Source organism: Amblyomma americanum, chromosome 4 (assembly GCF_052857255.1).
Source record: "Amblyomma americanum isolate KBUSLIRL-KWMA chromosome 4, ASM5285725v1, whole genome shotgun sequence".
Classification (NCBI taxonomy): domain Eukaryota; kingdom Metazoa; phylum Arthropoda; class Arachnida; order Ixodida; family Ixodidae; genus Amblyomma; species Amblyomma americanum.
This window is the reverse complement of record NC_135500.1, coordinates 156231689-156256315: the sequence shown is the minus strand read 5'-3', so window position 1 is coordinate 156256315 and position 24627 is coordinate 156231689. Positions and strand designations below refer to the sequence as shown.

Here is a 24627-nt window from a genome sequence, read left to right as displayed (position 1 = left end):
ATCAACATGGAACTGGGATTTAAGTTTCAATGTCGAGCACTTGAGCCGATAAGTTGAGTGAATAAAATTTTATTGTCCAGGTTAAACCGGTCCTCAGTCATATAAACCAAGCTTTAAATACATGACGCTGAAAAAAAAATGCCATGCCAGATTAGCTTTTTTCCCAGCTTATTCTGCTCTGGTTTTTAGACAACTATAGCCTGGTGCACTTCCGTAAAAAGTGCTTCGAGACCATTTTTCAGCTCCGAACTATTGGTTGTTAGACTGTTTTATAATAACAGGCAACCAAACGAGCTTGCAAAGCATACGCAGACGACTCCTGCTGCCTCCGCCGGGGTTGCAGAAGGCGGAAATAACGCATGACATTAGAGCAGCATAGTTGCTAAATTTGGGTTGCCAGCTTCCCCCACAGATCCCTGTACGCTTCCGCTGCTGGCTCTCGCAAGAATGAGCCTGAATGACAAGTGCCATTTTGTTCCATTTCTGTAGGTGGTAAAGATTTTACTCCCTTGTACTCCTATATACACCTCCCCCTCCTCTGTATAGAGGAGCAAAAACTATATGAAGTAAATAAAACCTTTTGGGTGTGAGCTAAATTTACTACCATTTAGGCGTTTTTTTGTCGAGCGTAGGTGGCAGTGCTGACGGCGCCAAATGGCGTTTTTCATACTCCACCGAGAACTGGGGAGTGTTGAGACCAAGAAACCATCTCAAACTGAGTTAATAAGCAGAATCCTCCTTTATGCTCCAATTATTAAAATGGGTAGTTTGCCAGATTTTCGCTCCATACTGGAGCAATGTTTACAGACAGAGTTGGTGACGCCAACCAAACTCCCATTTGGGTTAAAACCCGTGTAGTGACCTCCCTTCTACACAGGAGTAAATACTCCATATGTATGGTGTAAATGAAACCTCATTATGGGTGTGCGCTTGAGGAAAAGCCCTTTACTCCCACTTGGGCGTTTTTCTTTACGAATAGTGTAGGTGGATGAACATGTGGTAGACGTCAGTGAGAAACCGCTGGAGGATTGCTAGCAGGGCAGCGACAGGTACACCAGCGTGCTCGTCCGGCATGTTCTTCGTCACCAGTGCGGAATATGCGCATGATCTCGCCAGCTGCTAGCCAACGGCCGTATGCAGTGCATCGGAGACCACCGTGGGAGCGCTTCCCGCGGCGCAGACCAGCCGCCGGCGAGATGTTCACGTTTAGTTTTCAGTGGAAGCGGCGTTTACGGGTCAGGTACGGCAGTCTACTGGGAGGGAAACAGCGGTCCCCGGTGCGTATAGTTGCAGCGCCAGCAGCACAGCCATTCCTTTAGCGTTGAGCATCATCCCGTAGGTTGTTGGAGTGGATAGCGTTATCTGTGCACGCTAGAATTTTTTCTTGGCAGAGCAGCATTTGATCGCTGTAGCGCATGGATGCAGCTGTGTCGTCAGCAGCGTCTCGTGTACCGCGGGAAGTGAACAGTTTTGACGAGCTTGGACGCCGTTTATTGAGCAGTGCATCTTGCTTGGACAGTGGTGCAAGGGAATCTATTTTCTGGTATATTTTAGTGCCGCTTTGCAAGCCCGTAATAAAGTTTTGTATGCCGCTTGTGGTGTGGCCCTCGTCAGGCTACCCTGGCTCGCGAGCCCCCTGGAGGTTTCCTGAAGGCCATAGGTAGCATAGTCTTGGTCACCATGCGCCGGTAATGAAGACCGCCAACACAACCACAGCATGCGGTTACTCGGGGAGCGAGCTGTTATTAGCCGTCACTGTAAAATAACCGAAATTAATTTAACGTCCTTAAGCGCGAAATCGTCTTTCGAATATGCTAGGAGAACGTTTACACCGTAACACAACGATCGCTACTCACGGAAAAAAATTGTCCGGTGTTGACTGCCTGAAGCTTCCCATATGGAGCAACTGGCCGCTCCGGCAACCTAAGTGGGCCACCTAGACCATGTGCACTTGTGGCGTCATCGCAACCTACCCACTGGATTAGATTGTGAACAGGTAGGTCCGTCGCAATGACTGGTCGCGAGAGGTTGCTCGGGAAGAGCAACCTAGGTCTCTCAAGCCCCACCCATGGCAGCACGTGTACATCGCAGGACAGTGGCGCATTGCTTAACCGCTGCACCACTCCGCCAAGAGTGGCACGAGAATTCCCAGCGACCTACGAATGTAGAGAATTACCAATTCTGCATACATTAGCATTAACCCATTAATGCTATTGCATCATACCCTTAAGCCAGAGCTGAAGTGTTCCTCCCAAGTTTTTTAAGGAATCGAATACGGCTGAGCCCAATATTAGGGTCGTTTAGGAGCAACTCTGAGGTTTCTTCCAACATTTTGATAGCATCGCATTTCTTGCAGAACTATCGAAACCGACACTGTTCGTGGCCAGGAACAATGCTTATGCTGACACACAGCGTAATATATGTATTTGAAAAACTCATACGCATGTTGAATGTCCGAAATAGCGCCTATAAATGATGAATCCGTTCATAAAATGCCTGAGCCGACCTAATTCCAGCCTTGCGAGCAAGAACGCAAGATGAGGTGCCACTAACAGTGTTGCCCGCATAAATCAGCTGAACCGAGGCCACGGGAACTGCGAACATTAAAATAGATTTGCGCAGAAATGAATCGCCACATGCTGTCAAACTTGGTGGAAATGATCAGGACGAGGAGAAAAACTTAGTAAACTTTTTTTTAGAATAAGTTGTTCTAGAAAAAGCTTCCCACAGTTGCCCTCCAAGCATGAAATGACCTATTTTCCCACAAACCACAGCCACAAACAGGGCAACTCTTGGGTTAGTGATTCATGCGCTAGTAAGCGTGTCCTCACCCAACCAAGAGCTCCGTGAGAAAACATTTAGCTCGGTGCTGTCTCAAAAGAGGAATGACCAGAAGGTTGGTTAATGGGGGCGGAGAGGAGTCGCAGGAGCTCTTCTAGGAGACAAATGCACGGACTGGTCCAAAGAGCAAAAAGATCGCTAACACAGCACTAGCTGGTGTCAATTAGGCTAACAGTCCCGCTGGGTGCATGGCTCTGGGCTGACATTAATGTTACTCAGTTTGTAGCAGCCACCTTCACAGACTCAAACTCTGTAAACTAATTCTACATAGCGCTGCAAAAAGAAAGCCTTATGCAGCATGTTGCAGCCAAACAGTGGAACATCACCATGGCAGGAAAGGAAGGAATCTATCTACACCAAATACTGACCTGGAATAACGACTAAAAATTAAGTGACACACTGAAAGAGCATGCCGTAATTTCTTACACAGACACAACTGTGCAGGCTTTTAGTGCACATGGAGCCACCCACTACTTTTTGCAATGTAAAAATGATCAGGAAAGGAAAAAGAAAAAACAAATGCAAGCACTGCAGTGTAACAGTTATCCCACATCACACTAGCTTATGTGAAAGACTGGTGCCAGTAGTGGTGAGCAAGGCATCCAAGTGGCCAATTGGTGGTGCTGTGCCTGTGAAAAGAAACCTTTATTTTACATCCCAATTCATCCTCCTCCTGTCAACTGCTCACTGCTTCAGTCGTGTACTCCTTGTCACCTGCACAGAATATGACACGAGATGATCACACACAGTTCAATGCAACCATGCAGGCCATGTCAGTTTTTATGAGAGCATCTAGCTCATACAGCACCCCTATTTTCTTTCTCTGCTTATTGATATTTTCTGAAGCAAATGCAAAAATGTTTAAACACCATGCACAAGGATACATTGGTGCAACTCAAAGTATGTTATACAAGGCACCAACACTCAGCCACTTCTCTATTTTATTCTGATAATCACACAAAGGCAATAGAATTTCTAAAAATTAGAGTTCACTGAAGATGAATGAAATGTCAATGGGGAAATGAAGGAGAAGGATTGCCAAACACAGCTTGGCAGTCATTTAAAACAGACCCAAGTGACACAGCCCCCGTAAAACTAATAATAGTGGAAAATTTACAGAACGTTATTAAGTGCCCCATTCTTCTCTTTTGGGGGGAAATGCAGTCCTCAAGTTGAAATGCAGACATTAGCGGGCTTACAGATTAAGACTGCTTCTTAATTTCGAAACAAGTGACCAAAAGTAAAAAATTTGATTGAAACAACTGGATATAAGGCACAGCAAGAACCCGTCCTTTAAACATGCATGAACCCACACTGGACAACCTGTTGATGGACTTTGTATTGGACACACATGGCAGTAATTAAATTACTTTTCCCAGGAATCTGTAATGTAATTCATTACTTTTCTGGGCTGGTAATTTAGTAATGTAATGAATTACTTTGGAGCAGTAATTTCAGGTAAGTAATTAATTGTGAAATTATTTCTGCTGAACAATGAGTCCGTCCTGCTCCCTGTATCGGCCATGCTTTGGCCTCGCATTTGAGGAGTTGAGCATCTAGAAAGCAAAAAAGAACGTGCAGCCCGCAACAGCCAACATTCGTCTCCAGCGAACCGACACATGCGGACGAGAGGCAAGCGGAATCGGCATCGTTTTGGTAGAGAGTCTATAGGCGTGGTAAGCATCTTCCAGTACTGCGTACAGTCGTACACACAGATGCGTCAAGGGGCCACTAGGAGAGCGCCATGACCAGTGTATGCCACATTGCACGTATGGACAGACACACTGCAAGTGCTTCTTTCTAGACTGCTTCATATACGTATAATTGTCATGCCACTACTCTTACATGAAGTCTGAACTGATATCTAACAAAGTTGGTTGTGAGTTTTCAGGAAAACTACCTTCTGTGGCCAGATCTGAAGCCCTATTTTTAACTCAAGGGCAACATAGGCGACAGCATCGCCGCGACATGCAATTTACCCGCCAACATGCCTCCACGACAAGTCAACTGAACGGCAGAATTGGTAGCTTGTCGGCGCCCCGGTACATTTCTGAGATGATGAGCGCGAATACAAGCAGTCGATGTACTCCCGCTGTTTACGCGGAAGACAAGAGGGTGGGACCATATTACGCATTAAATGATGAACTTCTGAATGAAGAGTAACGCGAGCAATTATATATGCCTTGTAATTAAATTGACCTCATCTACGTCAGCAATGCACTAGAGCTACCTTTCATCAAAGAAGGGCAAAATTTCCGACAGCCACTTTGAAGGTCAGTGGCAGTGCAAACAAAGAAATCTGGAAATTATCTAGGAAGTATGAACAATGCATCGAAGTTTAAAGGTAATTTAGAACCAATTTTATTTACTTTTGGGAAGTAATTGTAATGTAACGTCATTACTTTGCGAGAGCAGTAATTTGTAATTAATTTCATTACTTTTTCGAGATTTCTAGCAAAGTAATTAGTAATAACTAATTAGTGGTGTAATTTAATTACATTTCAAAAGTAATTTTGCCTTGTACGGTACTGGAGCTGTCAGATAGCCGCTGCTCGCAAAGTAAAATGTGAAAATCTGCTGGTTGCAGAATGCATGCTTGCACAGCACTATACTCAGCGATAACATTTTTTTGGAAATGAAAGGAAAGCTACGGGGGCACAGCACATGCAAATGTGCCACTCTGCCAAGTGGTTCGCATACGTGGCGTCAAATTCAGCTTTGATTTCGGCTTAGCTGCATTTTAGCGGTCAGAGGTGGTATGGATACTTGTGGAATATGGGGTTTAACATACCAAAGCTGCACTTAGGAATGCTGCAGTGAAGGGCTTCAAATTAATTTCGACCACCTGGGGCTCTTTAGTGTGCGCTGATATAGCACAGCACACACACGTCTTTTGCATTTTGCCTCCATCGAAATGTGGCTGTCGTGGCTGGGATCTCACACAGCATCCTTGACCTTAACCGCGGAACGCCAAAGCCGCTAAGGCACCACTGCAGATTGCTTTGGAATGAAGTATTACACATTCCAGCTTCTATGGTAGCATTGATGGGGACTATCATATCATTACAATACAGTAACTGTAGCGCATGTTATGCAATGCAGCTTCTCAATCCATGCGGAGCGTACCAAGGTGTCTGGCGGCTGCTGGCCATTGTTGGGGCTGGTGTTCTCTTCCGCACCGTTGGCCAGCAGCCCAGTCCCCCGCCTGCACCAAGAAACGAGCAGCCCCCTGTGGTGGCCCCCGTGCAGCATGCGGCCCCACCAGGGGCAACAACACTCACGTGTCAGGGGCCTCTTCCCCCGCTGCTTCCGCCATGGGCACACTGCAGGGAATAATGCGCCCGCTGAACCACTTAAGCAGCTTTTCAGCTAGCCATCAACTGTTTAATGGGATAAACGGTCTCCTTCATTTCATGAGCAGTTGTGGAGCTGACACGGGACACATAACATCTCTTGCTGTCTGCAGGAGGAATGAAAGCAAGTGGCTTTCATCTGTACAGCCCCTACCCAACCATCCATGTGTCTTTTCTCCAACTGTGGCCATGCCCAAGCAGCAACACTTTAGTTCATGCCCTTTCCTCGATCACAAGTGCGGACGACAACTGAAGCACATAACTGGCAGCATTTTCAGTAAATACCCACTTGTTATCACGAGAGAAAATGCCAAAACTGAAGCTGCCTAAGAAATTCGCAGCTGCGTGCTGTTCCCCAACTTCAGCTAAGCAAAGACGCACAAGCACTTCAGTCTTGAATGGTTGGATGAGGTACTTTAGGGAAAATTTGGGTGGTAGCCGACTTCACTTGTCACACTTGTGAGATGCACCCTTGGTGCTAGCTGTACAGCAAGTGGCACCTGAAGATCCAGTTCTGTTTTTCAAAGAAGTATCAACTTTTTTCAGAGACTTGGTGCAGATTACTCGCTGATTGTCATATTGTAACAGGGTCGGCCTTTTCGTGCAACTAGCACTGCAATCACGCCACTGCAGCAACTAGTGCTGCAACCTCACAGGGTGGAGGGTACCACACACACCCAGCAGGACATGTCTTGTGTGTTTCTGGAGGATGGCACTAGCCTCATCCAAATGGGTACCTTAGGGGGTGGCAAGGCCTGGCTTGCTATTGGCACAATGCAGTTGTGCTTGGGCAGTTCTGCACATGAAGAAGTGCGTAGCCTGCTCTTAAGCACATAATCAACCCCTTCACAACTCTCCTTGTTCCACAGTTACAACAGTACCTGGGATCTAGAAAGAGCCGTGAGTCCTGATCTACTTATGTGCTTAATTGCTGCAGTGCCTAATGCCAAACTCCCACCAATCACTCAGTCATGTCCTCCTCCTAAGGTGCCTGGATTCCTTGCACAATATTATGAGCTCAGCCTAGCTCACGGATGTGGTGTAAGCTTGAGATTTGAACACAGCACATAAAAGCATATCTGCTGAAGTGCGTCAGGGCAGTGCAAAAGGTGTACCCCGTTGCTAACCGGCTGGTGATAAGACATTGAGGAGGGAGAAAGAGCAGTCTGCCAAGTCCACCCAACTTTCACCGCTTACCTCTGGGGAGACAGTCATTGTGACCTGAATGAAATGCCCATAAATGCAAAAAGCATCCATGCCAACATAATGGTGGTGCCAGACAGGTCTAATGATTTTCAACTATTACACCAATCAGATGCTTCCAATATAAGGCCATGAAATACCCAGACTGCCAGAATACAAATATATCAGGGTATGGGTAAACGAAGGGCAGATATGCATGGAAAAGCACGAACAGACTGCTAGGGCAAAAGGGCAAAAAAAAAAATGACATGATAATGAAACATATGGCATTATGGGAGACAAAAAGTATGAAGCACTGAGAGATATTTGGAAAGGAATAATGGTGCCAGGGCTTACTTTCGGGAATGCGGTTTTGTGCCTAAGGGCAGAAGTTAAGTCTGGACTAGAAATAAATCAGAGAGCTATTGGAAGGTTAGCACTAGGTGCCCACAACGAAACCACAAATGAGGGAGTAGAGGGGCACGTGAGCTGTGAATCGGTCTTAGCACGGGAAGCTCAGAGTAAAATATTGCATAAAGAATGCTTCAGAAAACCGGACAATAACAGGTGGGCAGCTAAGGTATTTGAATACTTATACAAAAAAAGCACCGACTCACAGAGGCAGAGAAGGATGAGGAAATTAACCAGCAAGCATGCAGAAAGCAAGGAAGAAAAAAGAAAGAGCTTTAAATGACAGGTAAAATATGCAGAAGGTAAGAACTGGATTACTTCAGTGGAAAAGAAACCGACTGCAGAACCATATAGAAACTAGAAAAGGCCCTACAATTTAGAGATAACAAAAGTCATGCATGAACCTAAGGTAGAAGCTGGCAAAAAGTGATTGGAAGATTGGTGGCTTAAAAGCAGGGCGGTAATGTAAGATTATATATTCATGATTAAAACTGCGCTTAAAGATGGCATATTTATAGACAAAATCATTAGGTTGAAGGATTGCATAAAGAAAAATAAAGAAAAAAGCCAAGCAAGGTGGCAACTGCTGCCACACTGTTTCAAGGGGTAAGCTCCTATTTTCCATCCATCCATCTTATCAAATCCTACGCTTTATCAATGCGATCACGCAATGGGAACGAAGCATGTACCATTAACCTGAGTGGCAACAATTTAATACCAAATTGCTAAGCCTATCCAAGCCAATCAGTCCCGATTGAATTTAAACTGGCGCCTTCCATGGCCGCAAAGACAGCGAAGAGCCTGCTAGCTGTGGCAGCGACTGTGTTAGATAAAAAAAATCGAATTTCCGCACTTCACAGAATTGCTGGGGTCTATTTCAGTATGAAAACTTTTTCACTTTAACAATCCGAAACATTGGTCATGAATAAGTACTATTGCGATCAAAATATTACGGGACGCGTGTTCTTAGAAAAAAGTTTATTGCAGCTCTACCTCGCTACCGTCACGTGGTATGGTCACCAGCGGAGAGAGCATGCATATCTTGACACATATCAGGTGACTGGATTACGTGAGCGCGCTGAAATAACATTTTGTCCGCACACTCACGTCCCGTAAACCTCTAATCATGATAGTACATGTTCCTACAAGGTTCATGACGATTCCGCAACAAATCCTGAATTACTGCAGTCCAAAAAATAGGTCGGCTCATAAACACGGCGTCATCCAAATAAAGGGGCTCTTTGTGCACTGCCCACTCCCGGCATGTGTGTCCACAATACGGTGCTACTGGCAATACCACACAAAGGCGCAGTCGGCGGCTTGGCTACAGCTAGTCACACTCACATGAGGGGTGTCACCAGATGATAAATGCGCTTGGGCTACCACCGTTCGGCCTTTTAAGGCGAAAGGCTTTATAGGCTCAAGACTCACCAGCAGGAATTTTCGCAGAAAAGTGTCACACTCTAGCTGTCAATCAAACTGATGATGTCATCAATAGTGTGGTATGTCGTAGCTATATATTAGTGCACTAACTATACAGTAATCACTCGTTATAACGAAGTCGGGCAGAAAAATTCGTTATAAGCGGTAATTCGATATATACAACCACCTGAGAAAATCAAAAGCAGTCGAGCTTTAATTGCGCTGCAGCTGCGAGGAAGTCAAAATACAATTTAATCAGTGAAGCAAAACTTTATTCAAGTGCAAAAAAGGCAGTGAGCTTTGGCTGTTTCAAGTTCTTATCGGGTGCGTGCAACCCGTGCTCTAATCTGACCAAGCATTGCACGAGGCTGCGGACGCTGCCCATGCATTCGACCGTCGGGATATTTCAAATTGCGAAGGCAGTGGCCGCTTTTATGAGGGTATTTTTGGGGTATTTCGAAGGCAGTGGCCGCTTTTATTGAAAGGAGGGTCACGGAAGACTACAAGAATATCGCACTGGAAAGCGCTGCAAATGCCGTGGCTCGAGTCTGAGGTTGTGTTTGTTGTGCTCAAAAAACTACAGTTAAACCTCGATATAACGAAGTCGTAAAAATCGGCACTTTACTTCGTTATAATGAAATTTCGTTGCATCGAAATTTCGTACCTAGCATGCGGAAACATTACCAAATCACTTGCCAGTTGTAAGCACCCATCCTTTATTTTCTCTGAAAGTAATCAGTGACTTTCTTTTGCGTCTGCTTTGCAATCAGAGATGGCCTCACACTGCGTTCATAGGCCCACAAGGATTGCATTGCATCTTGCTGCCCAATCGAACTCGCGTGGCGCCGCAGAACACCAATTGCGTCAAGCACTTCGCGGCTGCTCGGGGCATCGTCGTCTTCAGCATCGATATCGCTGCCTGGGTCCTCCTGCATGCTTCCTAGCACATCCTGCACGATGGAGTCGTCGGTAACTTCCTCGGTGGCAACGACGCAAGAGTCTGCGTAGAGGAAGTCTTCCAGAGCGACACCGTCAGGAACGGCCCCGTCACTCTCCAGGCACCTCCATGCTTCTTCAAGGCCGGCTTGATCGCCTTCCTCGCCATCGAACGGAGCCCTTTCATTAGCCTCCGTGCTGTTATTATCTTCGGAGGCACTCGCTGCTGCTGCCACGCCGTTCTCAAACCCGGTTTTCCGGAAGCAGTTCTTGATAATTTCCTTTGATGTCGCCTTCCACGATGCGGAAAACATCTCTAAGGCTTGAAAAATATCCACCTTAGCGGGGCGTTTTAAGCGGAGATTGAGCAGCAGCTTGTCGATCAACCGGCGACGATACGCACACTTCACGCTGTTGATGACTCCTTGGTCGAGCGGCTGAAGCAGCGACTTGCAGTTCGGTGGAAAAAACCGTAGCTCGGCATTGGTAGGCTCTAAGTCGTCGACGTGATGGGCGGAACAATTGTCCACTAAGAGGCACACGCTGCGGCCGCCATTCTTCATATCCTTGTCGAACGCCCGGAGCCAGTCACGGAAGATGTCGCGGGACATCCACGCTTTCGTGTTAGAAGTGTACTCCACTTCCAGCTTCCGAGCGTTTCTGAAGCACTGCGGCTTCTTGCTCTTGCCAATCACAAGCGGCACTCTCTTATCACTGCCATCCATGTTGGCGCACAGCAGAGCAGTTATGCGCAGTTTACTCTGTTTGCCACCATGGCAGCGATCACCTTTCAGTGCTAGCATCCGATTCGGTAGCATCTGATAAAAAAATCCAGTTTCGTCCGCGTTGTAAACGTCCGATGGCTGGTATCGCGTCAGTATTGCAGGCATTTCCTTCTCCAGCCAACTAGCGGCGCGTCAGCCGACGTTGACTCCCCGCACAGCAGCCGTCCGACGATCCCGTACCGGGCCTTAAAACGGTGGAGCCAACCACTGCTTGCCTTGAATGAATCCTTCTCGAGCAGGCAACCGAAATCCTTTGCTTTTTGCTGCAAAATTGCGCCACTTACCGGCACATTTTGCGCTCTGGCGTCCATGAACCAGGCGAACACAGCCTTATCTACGTCTTGATACGTAGCAGGCTTCAATCGCTTACGTTGGGCGCTCGTTCCACACTTCACTGAGCTGAGGATAGACTCCTTGGCTTTCAAAATTGTTGAAAGCGTACTCATGGATATGGTGAATCGAGCCGCTACGTCCTTCTTCTTTTCGCCTTTCGAAACTGCGTCCAGAATCGCCTCTTTTTGCTCAAGCGAAAGGGCTTTCCGCTTGCCACTCATGGCGGCGACGCACGCGGGCATACACGAGGGCAACCAAAGCAACACCTGCGATGTATCCAGCACGTGTGGTAGCAGCGCAGCGAGTGAACAACGCGACAACGCGGACAAAGGAGTACGGCGGCGACGGCAGCCGCACAAGTGCGCAAGCAATCACATGGGTTGGCAGATCCAATGAGAGACGGGCGTGTAAGCTGACGCATGCACAGCAAAGAAGCCTGGGAGGAGTGGGGGGGGGGGGGGGGGGGGAGTGCGCCGTCGCCGGCGACCGAGCAAAAAAAAAAAATAAATAAAGACGGGCCCGGACGGGGGGAAGAGAGAGGGTTGCTCTCTCTCTCCCACTTGCTGGGAGCGAATTCCACGCGCCCCATGAGGCCCATCCGCGTGGGTTACCCAAGTCACTCACGCTAGCACCGCTTTCCCCCCGGCCGTCATCGTCACGGCGACATTTTCCTTCCGGGTAAATTTTTTTAGGACACGCGACTTCGTTGTAATGAAATTGCAGCAATATTACTTCGTTATGTCGAGGCAAAATATACATGGTTTCCAATGGGGAATAAGTTGAATATGCCTTGTAACTTCGTTATATTGAAGTTCGTTATATCGAGGTTTAACTGTATTAGCTGCTCATTGTGGGTATGCAGCGCGATCGTGAAAGTAGAACAGTTTTGCAGTAGAGGCTTTGCATGATTACTGGGCAACTTTTTCCCGAGGTGTGCAGCCGTGAAGTTTGCAGAGCGAGAGTTTTCGACGCACCGTTGTAGACGAAAATGTGCCAATTCTACGGTCCGAGTGTCTGTGTTCGCGCAGCATCGGGTCCACGCCATTGACTATGTCTAGGAACAAAATTCAATGACCCTACCATGCATTCCGACCATTTGTCTGGTCTGATGGTGCGAATCGAGCAATAGCGGCTCGAGAAAATCGGCGGGGAAACATCGTGGTTGCGTTGACCCGCCATTTGACAGCCTGACTTGCTGCTGACGACACTCGGATTTTTCGTGTTTACGGCAAGTTATCGGTCGATTTGCACCGTCAAAAGTGCAACGAAGCTAGGGGCGGTGTTTTATTGTGATGCAGGCGAGCGGCAAGCAAATTTTTAGACTGGCTTCCCCAAAGTTGTCGTCGCTCCTCGCGTCGAACACGGCAAAGTGCATGCGACCAACAGTCGCTTATGACTAGGCAGCAGTTCGGCAACGCCGTTGTTCGCACTTGCATGGCAGGGAAGCTTACCACCCTCAATGCGATGCTACCAAAATTGCCGACGAAGGCAACTGTGGCACCTACCTACAGCACATGAAACAGGCCTGAAAGCTCGCCCAGCTGCGTATAAAGGACAAGAGCAGACCAACTGCCGATGCTACAACCTACAATGACATCCAGGTGCCGATTCCAGGTGATCTAGGTGGGTGCGGATGTGGACACCAATACGACATCGCAGGCTTAGTGAAAAAATTCTAAGTGATATTTTGGACTGCAAAAGATTCTCCAACTAGGCGGATTGTACAAAAAAGTCGTTCCGAATGAACCAACAGCATCCAAGTGGCGGCATGGATGAAGTGATGCACACACATGAAGCCCTGATACGCATGCTACTAATGAATGCTAGTGTCTGTAACCATAAATTGTTTTCCATTGCTTAGTGACCTAAGTTTTGTGTTCCAAGCATCAGGGCAATCCTTATTTGAGAGAGGGCGATGAAACAAGCCTATTTGCTCGTGTCCTTTGCTCAAAACCATCGGGATGTGGCCTCATCACTTTTGTTTGTCATGCGAGAGGTGACCAGATTTCCCTGTAATGATCGTAACTGTGCAAAACTGTACTGTTAAAGGTTGTGCTTTGGGTGCCCTATCTCAAAAGTTTGTCACCTTTGAACTGAATGTGACGGAAAGCAACCAGCACTGCCGATTTTCGATGACCTCCAAGCACTCTTGCTGCTCACAGGCTTGCTAAATAAAATAAGATTTTGAGTTTAACTCTAGCCTTGTGTCTGCCATCCATGCCTGCATCTGTGCTGTCATCCCTGCCCCGTGACATTAATCAACTACAAGTGGAGCACGCAGGATGCCAAAATGTCATATGACTGTCACTCATTCCTACAGTCCTTTTTTGTGGCAGCTTTGTCACATTTGCCCAAGCAAAGTCCCTGCACAAATTTCATTCTCAATCCACTGCTGGCGAGTTGCCACGCCGCACAGCAGGGAACTGATAGCTGCGTTTTAGCGCTGCGCAATGTGGGAACGATATCTGCTGTGCCCTGGTGACGGGTGTCGGCCATCACCCAGAGAGCGCATGATGCAGACTACCAACTTAGCCTCGCACCTCCCTCTTGAGGGGATGAGAAAGGAAAATTTTGCTTCTGGAGGCTAAGTAGCCCAGCATATGACAGCAATGACCCTTGGAGGTGGAATAGGCGACAGAAAAATGGCAACATTTTGTTAATGCAGCGACTACAACTCAGTTATACCATTGAGCCTTCACAGAAATTATTATGAGAACACAATCCATAGGTGATGCCTCAAGCCACCAGAGCAAGACGTTTTCAAGCAAAATGTGGTCAACAGCCACTTAAGATGTTTTTCCAATTCATGTTTGTTTCTGTTGATGCCAGATGTCAGCATTGGCAATCTATCAAGAAAGTGCGATACTTTGATGAGAGTCATGGTCACATACTAGAAACTCTCTCCTCACGAAGGCCATGAGGACAGAGTGGTGGGTAGAAGAAAAGAAACAGAGCTTTCACAAGCTGCAAATATTCCCAATTTCCACAGCAGTCTGCATTACATAAACTGTACTGCATTCTCAAGAAGGTGGCTAAGTCAAAGCATGTGTTGAAAAGAAGCAATGCAGACAGTGTAAGAGACAGGGTGCTCACCTAAGCTGCTCGGAACTCTGGTCTGATCCGTCCTCCGGCACAGGCTCCAGGCGTGACCTGCGCCCAACGCTACTTTTAGAAAACCTGGGCAGGCAACATGACAGTAAACATGCAAGCTTACTGATGAACTATTGAAGGCGTTTTGTTGGAGATATTAGGCCCAAACACTCCACCGGGCTTTTCCCTGTGTTTCCTCTTCTTTCATTCGCTACCGGTGTATTGAACAATCTTGCTGCAGTTCAAGGGCTGAAATGGCTACGGCATCTATACAAAGCTGGCTGCAAGAACATGCACGCACGTGCACGCACGCACGCACGCGCACACATTTTCTTACCCAGACCCACTGCACATGCTTTCAGTGTTCTGGAGACTTTTATTTGGAATTGGCAAAAGCAGAGGTAACAACCGTTTGAAAATCATTGAAAAAAAAAAAGAAAGAATAATAAATTACTTGAGGCTCTAGCAAAAATTGTGCTTTTTCCATTTTCATGAACAGTTAAGATGACAAAACTGACTGGTAGTCGCACGCACTAATGCAAGAGCAGAAATAAACATCACTACAGACATCTGCCCAATTTTTTTCTCAAACAAAAATTCGGTGCATGTCACAATCAGCAGCTCATTGGAACTAGGCAGCTGCAGTACACCGAATGCGTGGAGAAAAATGCGGTAGAAATGCCGCAGAACTGCTTATACAAACTTGCATTTAAAATGAAAGAAGGGAAGACCTCTAGGCATGTGCAAATATTAGATAATTTTGAAAATTCAGTCGAATAGTAAAGTATTCGATATACCATTCAATCCGAATGTTTGGTATTCGAAATCTCAAAGTATTCGTCCAGAACGAATAACGTTTCTGGAACTCTTGTTGCGTGTGGTTTCAATCCAGCATAACTCCTCCAGTATGACACCACGGCGCACATGCAACCAAAGTCTCGACTCCACTCTGAGAGCCTGCACTCCCACGCGTAAGCCAGAGCCGGTCTGTGCGTGCTCCCGGCAACAGACGCGAGCAGCTGGAAGCACGGTGCCCCAATCTGTATCTGCCAGGTGTCTGTAGCTGCACTACTAATGGTGTACACGTATTGTAGCAGACACGGCCGTGCACATTAGTAGGGAGATTTAGTATAGCATGATCCGCTTCCGTGCGCCACCAGTGGGCACGCGCTGATTGGTCCCGACGAGGCAGGCATGCAAACAGCTAGCCAGTGCCTGTGGCATCCTCAGGGCAATCTGTGCATGCACAGTGGCTGCACATGGAGGCGGATCACACTATGTTAAATCTCTTTAATTGGAGGGCACGCGGCTCTTTTTACTTCCACAGAACAAGTCAGAGCAGACTGCAGCTGCTGAAGCCACTCTTCTCCGCATTAAATTCGTTAAACAGGTGTGGCAGCATGAGCACGAAGGGGAGCCAGCACGGGACACTTGGAGATGGGTGCCACTTTCGACGCCTGACGTGGGGTGGCGATGGGTGGGCGGTGTGTGCGCCTAGCACATGTCACGGAGTCATCGCTTAGAAGTAACAGCTGTGCAACGATGCAGATGCAATTATACTCAGCAGTTCGAGGCCCCACATATAAGTGTCACACCCCACTGATACATCGACACCACCTGAAGGTCGGCTCCCCCCAATTTCCGATGGCCATTTTTGCAGAAAGTCGACACAGCTTCAATGAGTGTGGCAAAGCTTCAATGCATTCTCCCTTTTTTTAATGTGAAAGTCTTGTGTGTTCAAAAAACACAATTTTGAAAACACCTATTGTGCCGTTCAACCTTTCCTGTGTGCTAGAAGTATTCGAAATGTTTGCTGCGAAATTATTCAAACAAAACTACTACAGTAGAACCCCTCTATAGTAAAGTAGCTCAGACCAGCAAAAATCTTTACTATATCAGTTGTTAGTCATGGCATGGCTGTGACTATGCTCTCTGGCTGCTTACTAAGCATGAAGTGTTTGCTTATGAAAGAAACACTTCAAGATACCTCGCATCTTGCCCTTATTATCCCTTTATGCGATAATTATTTATTTTCAATTATCACATGCTGTCACGTATTCGATTTCATTTACGCCTTGCGGAAGTACTGCATTTACACATATACAACGCGGCTACAAATTAAGCGCAGCAAGTTTAATTCTTTGTGAAAACCAAAGCTTTGCAGGATCACAGTGTCATCTTCCGTGGCCTCAGTGTCATTTAAGAGGCAATAGTTAAGAAAGCGCACAACATAGTCTAGCGTGGCAAAATCGCCCACACATTGGCGCTGCGCCTCCACTTCTTGCTATCGCGCTACGAATGTACGCCTTTTTCTTCCCATTTCTAGTCCGCACTGCACTTTTACTGGCTTTCCTCTCTTAGCTACCCACACCGCCTTCTTTCTATGTTCATAGCCAGCTTTACTTTTTCCGTGCACGACGCGCGTTATGCCTCACAGCCTCAATGTCGCCAAAAAGTTGGCTTCTCCTCGCGGCTTTGGAGCTTGATGGTGGAGCCACCTCTAAGAGCACTATTCATTTTATTTGGTATCTATAGACTTCGCGATCCTGGACTTCGTGCGTGCCTCATGCGCAGGAAGTACATTGCCATAGCCAGACGCTCTTTACTATAGCCATTTCATCAAAAAAAAAATCTTTATACAGCAAAAAAGAAGTACAGTCATCTAGGGAAGGCGAAATAGGACCGCAGCTTCACTTTACTATATCCGAGTTTTTATTATAACCAAGTTTACTATAGCGGGGTTCTACTGTATTTTATTCAAATTCGCTTTGAACTAAAAGAACACTTTATTCCCACATGCCTAAAGATATATCTTCCTTTTTATTTTTTACAACTTCTGCTTCTCTTACCTATCACTGGTTTGCATGATAGGCTATGCAAAGGCTTCTTAAAATTCATTCATGGAAAGGCGAGACAAATGTAAGCAAGTTTTTAGAGATGAGAGCGGCTTTTACACTGCATTTTTACACTATCTAGAGACCGCAGGACTTCTGCAGTTGCAAGTGCACACACAGCAGGCGACCAGAAATGAGCAGAAGAAGCTGACCGTTTGGACTGGCTGGCACCTGACTGCTGCTCGGTCAGGCGGTCCCGGCGGGTGGGTCGCAGGGTGCGCAGGCTCACCACCGTGGTCGACAGTGGGCTGCCACCCTCTTCACTAGGGGTGCTGGCCGTCTCTATCCTGAAATTAACACCACCCAAACAGCCACGCATAAAAACCACGAAGCCCACATTAGTAAATGACTTTTGTGTCCATGCCACGTCAAGCAGCCAAGTACAGTGTTAGGACACTGTTGGATTGTGTTGCGGCGAAAGCATCTGCTATGACAAACCTAGTTGCAGACAGCGTCACGGCAGGACGCTAGTGCATCCTGCAGTTGCAGGATGCAACAGAAGAGCAGAGGAATATAGGCTGCCCAAAATATAGGCCCCAGAAATTAACTTACGTTACAGACAAACATAATTGAGAAGCAAATTTGTAGCAGCGAACTAAACACTGTCAGCAAGGTGACTAAAATGGCTGATGTGTGAAAAGTGGCCACTGGAAGCTTCCCTGAAAGCATGCCGATGCCACAGGGGCACTGCACGTAGCAGCGCTGCCACAGCGAGAATCGGCCACAGCTTGCTCACTCATGCTCACTGTGCTGCTCTGTACTCTACCCCCCCCCCCCCCCCGATTTTCGTTAAAAAAAAAAGTTTTTTTTTTCATTTTCATCTTGGCACTCTCTATATAATTTGCAGCCCTTACGTTTAGCATTAGTGCACATCACCTGTCTTTCACAACAAGGTTGGTTGAAGCATGGGCAAGAGCATATAAAAGCTGAGCGGATAGACTTGCTTCCATCTCAAGAACTTCAACATGAACTTAAAGCCCACATTATAAACAAATAAAGCTTGTACTGCAACCATGAGATTATTAACTGTAGAATAAGTGGTCTTCACTTTTTTTCAGCGGTCAGCGGATCCATCAGAGGTTCTTAAATATTTTGCCCCAAGGGACCCTTAAATCAAGGCAAACGAGAAAACTACAGGGTGTACAGGCCCCGTCAGGTCAGTCTATGAAAGAGATGAATTGTGACCATTCAAGCACCAGTCTGTTAATGCAATGTAAAACATACAGTGATTTTCTGGTGGCCTTATCAATGTCATCAATGAGTGTCTTCAATTTGTGCAAATCAGCTATGTTTTACTGGCACCGTGAGCACTTTTGTTCCTCCTGTCTACACTGCTTTTACCACCAAAGCACCACCTTTTACCTTCACGGCCACCTTCACGGCAGTGAAGGTGAACAACTGAAGCACATGCAGTGCTTGCTTTGTGAATGAGAAGACAAGATCAAGCTAGGTGGTGTTGTGCTCGCGCTCCCTTCCTGTTGTTGAGTTCGGCGAATTTGGACACGGGGAGGATTCCCTGAAAACCACCGCGAAGGTGAATGAGCCCTCTGGAAGAAACGTGGCTGCAGGAATGTCGGAAGCAGCGACGATAATGGCGTCCCCACGTGTTCGAACATGCCATCGGGTCGACTTCTTCAGTCACACTGGGGTTGAACAATGGCCCGAGAGCTGCGCCTTCGACAGAGGTTCCACGTTCCGGTCATCAGACGACGAAGTACAAGATCAGTGTTGTCCTATTCAGTCACGCTGGGGTTGAACAATTGCCCGAGAGCTGTGCCTTCGACAGAGGTTCCGCGTTCCGGTCATCAGTACAAGATCTTTCAACCCCTGCTGGGAGACAGCACGCATTCCTGTGCCACGCAGGTGCCTTCCTGTTCCATATGGGCGCAGTCCGGACCCACGTGCGCGCCCACCTGGAGGCCGCGTGGACGACAACATGACCGGGTCCTATTCCCTTTCCATCGACCGAGCTGCGAGAGAACGTCAGGACCGCCCTGCCGTGGGTGGTACCATCAGTGCCATCGTTTGATTGGACATCATTCTTCGAACTCTATTCCCCAGCCAGGGATCTGGGGAATACGAAGAGTATTTAAGGAGCTGCTGCTTTGGTACCAGAGGAGAGGCCCCCTCTTGAGAGATACCCTTTGCTGGGAGAGACTCCCGACTGCTAAGAAGCTCCCTTTACTGAGAGGCACTCTCAGTTGCCCTTACTTGTACATTATGTAAATAAAAGTTTTCTAAGTTTTCTTCCTCCAATCGTCCTCGTCTCTTCTCTGGCCCAGTCACGCTACCTGAATCTCAACAGTGGACAAGATATCATGCCTTATATGGCGCCAAGCAAAAAGACGTAACACAAATGCACACAGACTACATATAGAGCACTTGCAGTGCTATCGTAAATCACTCAACACCATTATGTTAATTTCAGTTAGCTCTTTTCCCCGACATGGCCAACTTTTTGACGCTATCCCTGAAAATTCTCTCATTTCTCCAGGTGAACGCAATTTCCCTGACAGTTCCAGGCTTTCTGGGTTGCTAGACAACCTGGAGAATGAAGTGCAGTAGCGTGCAACATATCAGAGTATAGTTCCACATGCAGCTGGCACCCGGCTGTGAATACAAAGCAAAAAAAAAAAAAAAAAAAACTGGCACCAGCATTAGAATATTTTTTGATCACGATGATAAGACATGTAGAGAGCCCAGAAATGGGGCTTGCAGAGGACAGCAGAGTGAGTAATGATGTGACACACGTGCACTCCTGTGGAATTTTCACGGCAACCACTCTCATTACATAAACATTTCCTCTATCACACAAAGCTGTGTCTTTTAAGCCACAGGGGAAAAGACAAGAGCACACGGCAGAAAAAAAAGCCTTGCAGCAGCCCATACCGCCATATCATGTACAGCTCTGCCCACGCACTACTTCTAGTGACAGGGTTTCATTTTGGCACCTTTGGTCGTGAGCACTCGCTTGTCTGTGGTGATGGAACTACATCAGCAGATGCAACAAAGTCACGTTGTCCATAACAATACGAGGTGCTATATGAAAGGTTCCCTGAAATTTTCTCCAATTGAGTCTTTCTGTTGCTCTACTGAAAGTACCTTTCTGAGTGCAGCACGAAAATTTCTATGCAAACATTAAAAAAAAAAGCTAAGAGAAGGCTACAGAGGCGAGCTGTGGCAGAATTGCTGTGCCCTGACTCAGTTTAAACTGGTTGTCACATATTATTGATGCATATATTTGCTACACGCCAATAAGCTAGTGACTTAACAATAAGCAATAATAAGCAAAGGACTGTTTCGTTCAACAGGCTATTTTGCTGCAGTGGTGTTCACTATAATGGCGTTCAAGACTTATGTCCAACATAGGGATCTGGAGAGGCTCATGGTATCTTTGTTACACAGGTCACTTCATTGACGAGGCCAATTTTTACAATTCATATTCACTATACAAGGATATTACATGGATAAAGTGTAAGCGGCATGAGTGGACCAAGCCTCTTTGCACTATCTCCAGTTCCCTGCAGGCGTCATGTTTCGTAACCCAGAATCCTGACAATCAAGCAAACTATTCTCCATTTTATACATTGCAGAAAATGCTGCTAGTGAGCCTGTTTGTGCAGGCTAAGTTCACACCCAAAAAGCAGTTCACCATACAATCAAAGTGAGGACAGGTACATCTCGTTGCGAAAAAGCTTAAGTGCCGTGACTGGCAACCTCCTGAAGTTTGTTTTTCCTCTTGCTACATTTTCGTCCTGTGACTCAAGACATCGAAAAGTAAGAATGACATGTAGAGGCACGATACGTGGCTCGTACGGCAAATTGCTCCGAGTCCATCCGCGCCTAAAAAGTAGTTAACACACTGTGAAAATTATAGAGAGATGGCCCAAACACCGAGCGCCTCACAGCTTTGACCGTGATTCCCAATGCAGGCAAATCATTTTATACTGCACTTTGTTTTCGTCTGAACATTTACCGAGGCTTAAGAACAGATATGTGGCGGAATAACGCGGTTTAGGTTGTTGCCTCACAAAAATTTCTGGCTTCTCTGTCACAAAATTCTCTGATTGATAGAGAGAAGCCACTTGACCTTGTGACGTCATCTCAACCTGCCCACTGTGGCGCTGTGCATGAGCAACCTGGGTCTCACAAGCCCCACCGGTGGCTGTGGTTGAAACATCAAACTGCCGGGGCAGTGGCGCATTGCTTAACCGCTGCACCACTCTGACAGCAGTGGTATGAGGACTTCCACGATCTATGAATGCAATTGAGAGAGTCGTGATGTCATAACATCACGTGACCACCAGTGGACCAATCATAGGGCACTGCCAAATTTGAAAATCTGAGGACATCCAAAATTCTTAAAAGCAGGCCCACCCCAGAAAATGAACTAAGGTGGATTAGTGGGGATTGGCAGGCGGACTACAGAGGATTAGTGGTTTGGATTTAGTATTATTCCATCGGATAATCCTATGGAAGGTACTTGGACATTCTGGAAGGAGATGACTCATGCATACCATATAAGGGCAATGGAAACAGTTTGAACCGGAGTTTTGGTGCAAAAATCTCAAACACTTTAGACACTCATTGTAAATATCATAGCAGGCAACCTAAATGTTCTTGCCGGCGTACTACTTGCGCAGCCTCTTGTAGCACTGACTGCTATGGGGGAAACTGAGTACGCTCAGGACTGTGCAAATTTTGCGAAACAAGAGCGTCTCCAGCCACTAGCTCTGTAAGGGGGGATTCAAAGCTGATGTGAATGGGACAGGCAGAGTGACTGACCCCAGTGCAGCCTCCTCTTCAACAGGTAATACGTCGTCCACCACCTCTTCCTCCTCCACCTGGGATACCTCGGCTGGTGCCAGTGGTGCGCCTCCTCCGGTGACCATGGGGGGCCGAGGTCTCCGCGGCATCCTCTTCAGAGCCCCCCGAGGACGACTCCGCCCAAACGTCCCAAGGTCCACCCCAGTGTTCTGCACACGCACCAGCAAATCCCTGTGTCTTCAGACAGCGGATCAAAGTTGTTGTACTACACGTGCAGTTGCAAAAAGAAAAACCCGATGCACTTCCATTCTGGGATCACACGGAAAACTGCTGGCCTTCAATAACTACTAAAGAAGGCTTCTTTACTTTGTGGTCAATCAAATATTAAATGCAAGGCACTTGCGGGGCCGATACTTGTGATTTTTAGAGATTCAGAACAGAACATGTCATCATCCCAGTGGGCTTGGAAGAAGAGCACCACAGTGATTCGATTACAGCAGAATCTCAATGATAAGAACGTGGTTGATGTGAATTCGTAAAATTCCCTGGACACAGTGCATTGTGTACAATACAGCCGACAACCAAAAATCTGGATGCCTGATTTTTCGGATATACCATTATTCGGACTTCTTTGCGGCACTGCGACATGGTCCATAAAGCCAATGTGTAAGAGCGCCTGAAATTTTGGACGCACCTCAACTTACTGCTCATTTTTCTAACATCGTTCACTCTCGCCACCAATACCCAAGCCGCCATGCCAATGTATAAGAGCGCCTGAGATTTGGGACGAACCAAAACTGACTGCTCAATTTTTCGGACCTCGTTCGCTCTCGCCACCAATTCCAAGCCGCCATATAATGCGTACAGTGGAACCTCATTCATTCAAACTGCAGAGAGATCGAAAACTTGATCAAAGAAAACGAAATTCAAGCTTAAAGAGAGCCTCTTAACTTGCGATGCTGAAAATCTGTGTGAGTCGGCACATATTGCCCGTGTGGTTTCGAATTTGTACTGTTCTTGAATGTCTTCCGCCGCAAGAACTTGAATAATCAGAGTATGCGGAACTAATCTGTGCCGAGTCTTTTATCCCAAATACGGAAAGAGGCAGCAACGAAGCGCGTGGGAAGCGTACGGATTTACGGAGACGGCGATTGCGGGAGGAAATAGTGGTGCATTTCAAAGCGAGGTCAGAGTACCCGCGGCAAAATGCATCGCAGCCCTGACTTTTCTATCGTAAAACCGTAAACAACTGGCGTTTCGATGACAGGCAAGACACCTCTCATTATACACAGGCCACCACAGAGTGCACATCGCTGGATATGATGCCAATTTTGGCTCTAGTTGCTAGGCCTTGCGACGAAGGCCAACGATGATGGAGCGCTTGCTTCGGCTGTTTCTCGGTTCTCGTGTTCTCATTCCAGGCCCATCGTACTGCGGGCACAGCGCAGTTCCCGCAGCAGCACGTTCACTTTCCCGTTTAGACTTTGTCCCAACCCGTGCGTTCATCGGCCACATGCCAAGGGCAGCACAGCCAGGCTGAACTCATGAAGGCGGTCGCCACCCGTTGTCCGTGCACATGTCGCGTGGCAAAATTTAGTCATGAGAAGCTTTAGAATGAATAAAACTGACCCCCTCCTCCGGCATATTGGTAATAAGTTCGTGATCTTTTCTGTGAAATTTAATTTCCCAGACTGCCTGATTTTTCGGTCGATTTCACGGTCCCTAGGGAGTACAGAAAATCGGTCGCCAAGTGTATTCAATATTTTGGATGTTCGAAGCACTCGTCCCCACCACCGCGGATGATATGAACGCATGAAACACGACCCTCGAGCACGGAGCGCTGTGATCTTTAGTCACTAATCGAGTCGTATGCACTGTGAACAGTAAGCGGCGGTGCGCGGCTCGCACATCGCAGACTTTGCGATCATTAGTTGCATTGTATGCATCATGAGTAGTGAGCTGTGGCTGCACTGCCGTAAATAAATTGTGCTAGCCATAATCTGAACCGCATGAAAGCACTTCCCATGCTTCTGCATATGGATTTTGTTCGTTTTAGATAATATAAAAATTCAGATGATACGAATTTTTTAGCGACCCCGCGAGATTTCTATCACGAGATTCTACTGCATATCAGACTCACATTGGATTATCCTCCATACGGAACAATTTTTGAAGACTGTTGTTATAACATGAATGCATAACAAAAAAAGTAAAGCTACTTCATACGCACCTTGGGAGCGGAGAAGGCCAGCTCGGGTGGCAAGTAGCTCTTCATGTTGGGCACCTGCACCTGCACACCGTCGTTTGCAGCTCTTTTCAGCTCTGCCACACAAAAGCTGGGCCAGCCCATATAAAATTCACATCACGGCAGTCACGGGATTGAGCAATTCTAAATCCACTTAAAAGCTTCAGGAACGCTGAGCATACAACATGCTATAAATTGTGTGCTAATACTGCGACACATGGCTGCCTGTTCTTGCTTTAGCAACAGGATCCGCCACAGAGTGATGCAATCCTGATTGATCAGCGAAACACAAATATGCTCTGGCAGGAAGCCCGATGGCATCAGTTTAAGCGTGACCATTTCCAGAAGTTGGGCCCAGTATTCACCTG

General features: G+C 47.0%; 1 protein-coding gene across 13 annotated transcripts in view; it reads right to left on the bottom strand.

Moving 5' to 3' along the window:
• Window positions 1–3467: 3467 nt before the first annotated feature.
• pds5 (cohesin associated factor B pds5) overlaps window positions 3468–24627 on the bottom strand; it is a 78467-nt gene continuing 57307 nt past the window's right edge. For 4 of the 13 annotated variants that reach the window (XM_077662104.1, XM_077662106.1, XM_077662105.1 and 1 more), the window contains exons 20-26: window positions 24245–24304; window positions 22033–22223; window positions 17400–17534; window positions 14357–14413; window positions 6123–6164; window positions 5968–6046; window positions 3468–3555 (exon numbers count right to left, since the gene is read on the bottom strand). In XM_077662104.1, the coding sequence (XP_077518230.1) occupies window positions 3526–3555; window positions 5968–6046; window positions 6123–6164; window positions 14357–14413; window positions 17400–17534; window positions 22033–22223; window positions 24245–24304 (594 nt within the window). In that variant the 3' untranslated portion in view covers window positions 3468–3525. The remainder of the gene's footprint in view (window positions 3556–5967; window positions 6047–6122; window positions 6165–14356; window positions 14414–17399; window positions 17535–22032; window positions 22224–24244; window positions 24305–24627) is intronic. The other 9 variants (XM_077662111.1, XM_077662113.1, XM_077662112.1 and 6 more) reach the window with 3 other exon arrangements.